General features: G+C 42.4%; 1 protein-coding gene across 1 annotated transcript; it reads left to right on the plus strand.

Annotated features, from left to right (window-relative positions):
* The first annotated feature begins 302 nt into the window (after positions 1 to 302).
* Positions 303 to 6,749, plus strand: LOC103361113 (uncharacterized). The gene is made up of 3 exons (XM_008287120.1): positions 303 to 2,731; positions 4,960 to 5,022; positions 5,110 to 6,749. The coding sequence occupies exons 1-3, from the start codon at positions 376 to 378 to the stop codon at positions 5,247 to 5,249; spliced, it is 2,559 nt and encodes an 852-aa protein (XP_008285342.1). The 5' UTR covers positions 303 to 375; the 3' UTR covers positions 5,250 to 6,749.
* Positions 6,750 to 6,901: the final 152 nt, after the last annotated feature.

Consider the following 6,901-nt stretch of genomic DNA (forward strand, 5'->3'; position numbering starts at 1 on the left):
GTCAAACAAAAGGACAGCTCCATTCACTCTTCGCCTACTCGCTCTGGCACAAGAGCTGTTGCTGTAGTTCAACCGTTGCCCCTGGAAAGCTGTCAAACTGCCATTACCACAGGTGACTCCTTGTGGAACCCCGAGAAAGTCTTTGTTTCACCACCTGGGGCAAAAAACAGAAATGGTGAGAATTTGACAAAGGAATCCAATCTTTACCCAGAAAACCCAAATCAAGTGCTATCCAACAAATCTGAAAAAAGCTATCTAGCAGAATCTAATGATGGTGCCGTTTTGTCAAAGTCAGATTCAGATCCTCGAAACTTGCAAAAATCTGTTCCGGATATTGGAATTACAAATGCTGCTAAAAAATCCCTACTTTTGAAAATGCCAGCAAACCAACACTGCTCTGAAGACCAAGCTGAGATGGTAAAACCTCCAACTCCAGAGCATTCTTCACTCCCAACAACCCAATGGATGTTTGATGCACTAATTGAAGTAATACAGAGGGTTGAAAAAGCTCCGACTACGCCAGAGGATTTTACAAATCTTAGTCTTCCACACCGAATATTACATATGTTTTGGGATGGCAGCTACAGCACATTGATATCGCATCTCAAGATGGGGTCATTCAAGGTTTTAGTCAGAGAGGTTTCCAATTTCTGCCAAACACACGTTAAATCAGACACTGTTATACTGTCGCAGGTGATACGCGGCTTTGGACAGGAACTCGAAAAACACCATTTACTCAAACATGATGAAGTCTATTCAGAACTGCCTTACAAATCTTCGTGGTTGAATCTCAATGAGCAGCTCGATGACATAGACAAAGAGTTTGGCTTCCCGTGGACTTTGACGAGTCATCTTCCGGAGCCGGACAGTGACAGCCAGACAGATCAGGTGGAGACGGTCGACAGTATTCCTGAGCCACTTGGGAGTCAGGTGCCAGACAAAGTTTTATTACCAACAGAGCTCGAACCGGTTGATTCAGGTGAAGAGAAACAAGCCTCCAGTGTTGAAGCCCCCTCAACTCCAACTGCCTCCTTTGATGAGACAGAAAGTGAGACTTCCAGTGACCCGCGGTACTCATTTAACATCCAAGTTTTGTCTCCGAAAGCGGCCAAACGTTTCTTTGAGCAAGGACAAACTGAGATGCCACAAAGCACGGATACCGATAGTCAAGCAGAGGAGATCATTTGTAGTTCTGTGGAGAGTGAAACATCTGAGGATACAGGTGCCACGTTGTCAATACTGGAGAGTGAGGCTTGCGAGCCAATTGAACAGATTTGTTGTCTTGCAAGAGTGGTGGAATTATTTTGCGGGGAAAACAAACCTTGGAAATGCCGGTGCAAGGAACGACAAAATGATAAAGATGGTACCGATGAGACACTTGACAGGGAAAAGGAGGCAGCGCCTAAAGACGATAGCCTGTTTGAGACGAGTTCTTTCACAATATTTGACATTCAAGAAGATGATCCAGAGGAGGACAAGGAAAACACTGACGGTCAAATCGGAACTATTTGTAGCTCTGAGCCTTGCAATGAGGACGTTCAAATGATTGACTTAACTGACGACAAAGGCAAACCGGACTCAACTTGTGACGAAGAAAGTACTCTCGAGATAAGCACAAGCAGCGAGTCAAGCATTGTATTCATAACTGACGGCGAGGATGAAGGTCTCCCCATCCGTGAAAATGAAACTCCCATCCAGACGCCAAAAGTTGCCACTGAGCTGTCAGAACCTGAGTACGAATGTGAGCAAGAACACCCGAAATCCACAGGAACGATGCAGTCGAGCGCTTCAGTCTGTGATGACAAACAAAATGAAAGCACTGAGCACAACGTTGCCATCCAGATGACGGACCGTAAGGAAGGCTGTGCACAGGCTCAGTTAAAATCTGCAGATGTGGCAAAGTCTCAAATGGAAAACAAAGGACAAACTCAAATCAGTGCCACAGCTGACCTCCAGACATCTTCCAGCAGCTGCACTGAACAAGAAACAGCTGAGAGAGGACAGAAGAGACGAAGCAGCCATCATACATTTTCTCCCTTTCAAAAGAAGTCAAAGAAATGCAAACTCTCTGTTGACCTGAGCTCAGAGCATGCTTTTCATGGCGCTTCAAAATGTGAGAAGACTCTGGTCGATGCAGTGGAAGCACAGCCTTTAAGCTCAAATGTTAGAACTGTGGAACTGGTACTGTTTGGCTCAGCGCAGCAAGGTAAGTGTGCTGTAATCGGTAAGAGGAAGAGTCATGCTTTTCCAGGAGATGAAACAAATCGGCCTCCAGAAGTTGTCTCTGTGCATCTCAGCCCCTTGAAGAGGAAGTCCAGTGAGGCCGTGCAAAGGAAACAGTCACTAAAACAATGTCTTCATGAAAAATGGAGGCAAAGTTTACCACCAGCTGAACTTTGGCACAGAAACAAACTGAAAAGGCAGAAACGTCTGTCTGCCTTTGTTCCTGGGGTGAGCCTCAAGAGGGAGAACTCTGAGATGAGAGTCTTACATGCAAACAGCAAGAGGTGCCGGAATCTGAAGAGGAAGAGGTCCCTGTCTATTAGACTCAAAACCGGCAAAGTAAAGAAACCCAATCAGCCCGATGGTCGTGAGAGAAGTGACACTAAAAATGGAAGCAGCAAGATCATGCCTCTCCAGGAGAACGTGTTGAAGTTCTGTGTATTACCCAAAACCTTCGACTTCAAAGATGGATCCCACAGGAGGAAGGAACCCACCGATTGTGCTCCAGGTAAATATTGAGACTGAAGTGATACAGCAGTGATTCAACAGAATCGGTTTTGAGGAGCAAAATGTATTAAGCAAGGCTGAGGTGTCACACCAACACCCTGCACGCCCCACAGCACTCCCACACAGTAGAAATTTACATACCATTTTCAAAACGCAAATCCTCTTTTAAAAATGACATCACTCTGCTTTCATTTAAATATTTCTGATAGGAGTTTGTTATTGTAAGCTGTGACAAATGAGCAAAAAAAAAAAAACAACTCAGACTTGAACACCTGCACACACAAAGAAGTCATTAGTGACAGAGCTGCTGGTCCGGTTTGAGTTTTCATTTGTGGTTTCTGATATTCTAACCCATGAGTTTTAAGGGTTTGTGACCGGGTTCCCCAAGTCGAAGGCTACATGTGGTTTGGGATGTTTTGACAAGTGATCAGGTCAAAGGTTACCGAAGGAAGGTTGCTTCATTGCCTAGAGGTTGGGTTTCCCATATGGTATGAATCATTGGTTCTTAGTTTAACATAAGCAACTCGCCTATATAAGATATTTCACTTGTTTAAAGATCCATCACTGGTTCAGAAAATCACAGTCAGCAAGCCGTTAATCTGTGACTGACTTCGCCAGTAATGGGTGGAGCTTCATCTAAACATTTAATTCAGTGTAGTGGAAGGTGATTGGCTACTAAACACAGACATTTAATTTAAATAGTGAATCTGGTTGGGGAGGAACCAGGATTTAAACTTAGCCCTCTCTTCGTTGGTGCACAGATGTGTCCATATCTCTTGGCACACGATTCATCCAATCCGCAGCATCCGCACCCTGTAAAGAAAAACCTCTCCACTAACATCTCCTGCTCCCTGGATGTCGGTACTTTTCCTTTGTTTAGCTGCCGTATGCTGCAGCTGCTGCCATTACTTGGTAGGGGGATGATATGCTTATCAGTGCAAGGTACACACATTATTGTGTGTGTGTGTGTGTGTGTGTGTGTGTGTAGCTGCATTCCTTCGGTCTGACCTGGCTTAGTCACCCTGAGTTCAGTCCTTCAAGGCCTTGGACCAGTGCTTGAATCCTTCTTTCCCCTTCTACAGATCAGCACAGCTCACACATTAATACACATTAAATGCTGTTGGTGTGAATACTAAACTATCAGTACTTTTACAGAATTATATATTCCAACACTAGCCATTGTCTAAAATCAACACTGTCGAGTTGTTTGCAGAAGATGACTTTTGACTCCAAACAAGAGCTGAAATGTCTCAACAGATTGTTCTGTCTTGTGCTGAGTAAAAACTCTCAAAGGCTCTCATAGACGGAAATCACAAGTCATCAGACTGTATAAAGCTCTTCTGTAGTATTTTTCCTGTTGATTAAATCGTACATGATGTGAACTCGGTGTCTACTTTTTTTTTTACTTCAAGGGATCAAACAAACAAAATAATATGGCACGAATAATACGTCAGTTTCAATCAGTAGGATTTGAAGAAATGACATTGAAAGTTATCCTCATTGGACCTCAGTGTTGTTGATGCTTGTGTACTGAGGTTGATGAGCAGCGTCCACTTCTGGGAGGGTCAGGCTTGACCAGAAGTGGTTCAGTGGATGAGATCGTAGCTTTCCAGATATTTTACCTTTGATATAATGTAGACGCAACATTAAGAGTCAGCCTGAGACTCGACACCAGACTGGTGACAGACTCGTCTGATCAAACTCTTGCTGCAGCTCTAGTTGTATTCTGCTTGTGTGATTCAAATACATGCAGAAAAACCTAATCAAGTCATTTTTTTCAGGTTTATCACAAATTTCCATTTAGAATCAAGCTTCATTGTAGAATTTCCACAACCACAGTACAGAGTATGTTGGCTGTAAAATGGTGTAGTATACTAAAATAAACCAGGAGGTAAAAAACACACCAGGAAGCCAGCTGTTGATCCAGTGAGTTGTACATTCAAGTGTTAATCATGTTCGCTCTGAAGTCCCTATGATCAGTTCAATGGCAGCTGACTTCTGCATCATTTACATGAGATAAGATCAACTTATTTTGATCCCTCACTGGAGAAATTCAAAAGCAAATCAATGCTTCAATTAGCAGGTCAAAAGCCTTCATTTCATACAAAGGAGAATACATTTGAAAGACAAAACCGGTCAACCCAGGAGTCTTTCAGGTTGAATATGTAACACCTGAGCTTTCAGTCTCTTTTCAACGAAGCCTTTGTTTTGTTTTTTGTTTTTTTCCAGATAAGCCAAACCATGCTAAGGAAAAGCACCAGCACTCCAGTAAAAGCCACTTCAAGGTCAAAGGTAGCAAATACAACACATGAATTCCTCTAATTTTTTTAATAGGCTCCACTTCTTTTTCGTAATTATCGTGAATGTGCTGTATCACAGGGTCATGGTGTCCAAATCCTGAGGAGAGGTACAAACCTCTGTGTCCGTCTCCTGTTCCCAAGACCGCCAGCGTCTTCTACGAGTTCCAGAAGAAATATGTGAAGAAGGTTCAGTCATCTACAGACAAACAACGTGACTGACTTTGCTGTCTTTTCCCGAAAGTTCTCCATTTGGGACTTTTTTTTTTTTTTTTAATCCAGATTGTTACAGAAATATTTTCTTTATTTTTTTTGTACTTTACATAAAATGTCCAGTAATATCTGCAGTAGTTTACATGCAGGTAAAGAGTTCCCAGAAACGTTTTTCAATGTAAAATGTATATATTTCAGCGAGCTATTTATATTTTTTTACTTTGATATTTGCATGTAGACATATATTTATGTACATTTTAAGTATTTTCTCACAGTCAGAACTAAGCCTTTTACTACAAATGTAAAACACTGATTGTGAATCACTTGAAGCCATCAGTTTTTTTTTCTTTTTGACAGGCTTTTAGAATTTGGCAAAAAACATCTTGCCACAGTATCATTGCAGTATTATTTAGACGATGCAGTACGAAACAGCGTCGTCCTGCCTGCGCCTCATGCATGGAGCTGCATTCAGGCTCGCCCAGGGGAAAAGAAAAACAAGTCACAGGGACACAGCTGAAGACAATGTTTAGCTTTGTGTTGTTGTTTTTTTTCCTTTTACACCCTGTAGCACTGAGTTAGAAGACGATGTTGCATTTAAAGATTCACACAAAACCTAAAGGGACCATGAAGAAGTCGTTATTGTTTACATTGCAAGTGTCTGTAATACAGACGTGTAGATGCTGTACATTCACCAGTTTCTTGTGTGGTGTTGTTAATACGAAAGCACAGAAGCAGATACGAGACTGTGACGGTGTTTTTGGTTTGTCATTATGCGTACTGCTAAAAAGTGCAGAATGTTCCTGTCATTATCTGACTACCTAATAGCTCTGTTTCCTAAAGTGCAAAGTGAGCATTGAGGAGCCGTCGCACATTCCTTAGAACACGATTTGCACTGACACAAATTTCCTTTGTTAACATTCGAATGACGTTTTAATGTGAAATACACTGTGGTGCTAATGCTCAGACGAGACTGTTGTATGATTTAGAATTTGTTTTTCAGCACGGGAAGACCACTTGTAGGCTCTCTCTTTATTCTCTCCCCTCCTCTGCAGACACGATGCACAAGCTTATCTGGCTGGATTCGCTAAGAGGTTCCACTCTTCTACTAAAACCCTAAATTAGCTGAAATATTGACCTGCTATCAGCAACGTCTGGCAGGTGAAGGTTGCTCTGACCAAACACTTCAGTTCCTTTCTCTCAACGGTTTTCTGCAAACTGGCGCTCGTGTAACTACTTATCCACTTTATGAGGTTCACCTTGCCAGTAGTGGGTTGGACCCATTTTTTGCCTCCAGAACTGCCTTCTCTCTTTGTGGCATAGATTCAGCTACATACTAGAAACATTCAGTACAGATTTTGGTCCATATTGACATGATGACATTGCGCAGATTTGTCGGCTACACATTTCAGATGTGAATCTCTGTTTCCACCTGTTGTGGAAGAACTGCTGTACTTTGTATGTACCCAGTGAGTTCTGTTGAACTGAAATAAAGAGACCTGAGAAAGTAAACTGTCCTCTGAGTGTTTGAGTGTCTGAGAGGGTTACCATCATACAGAATGCAGAGCAGCCTGCAGAGGAAGAACAAAGAATGTTGTGTGTGTGCTGAATATAAAGATACCATAGAAGGTGGGAGGACAGGAAGTGGGAACACAGGTGTCTCC

This window comes from Stegastes partitus, unplaced genomic scaffold (genome assembly GCF_000690725.1).
Source record: "Stegastes partitus isolate 25-593 unplaced genomic scaffold, Stegastes_partitus-1.0.2 Scaffold487, whole genome shotgun sequence".
Taxonomy (NCBI): Eukaryota; Metazoa; Chordata; class Actinopteri; family Pomacentridae; genus Stegastes; species Stegastes partitus.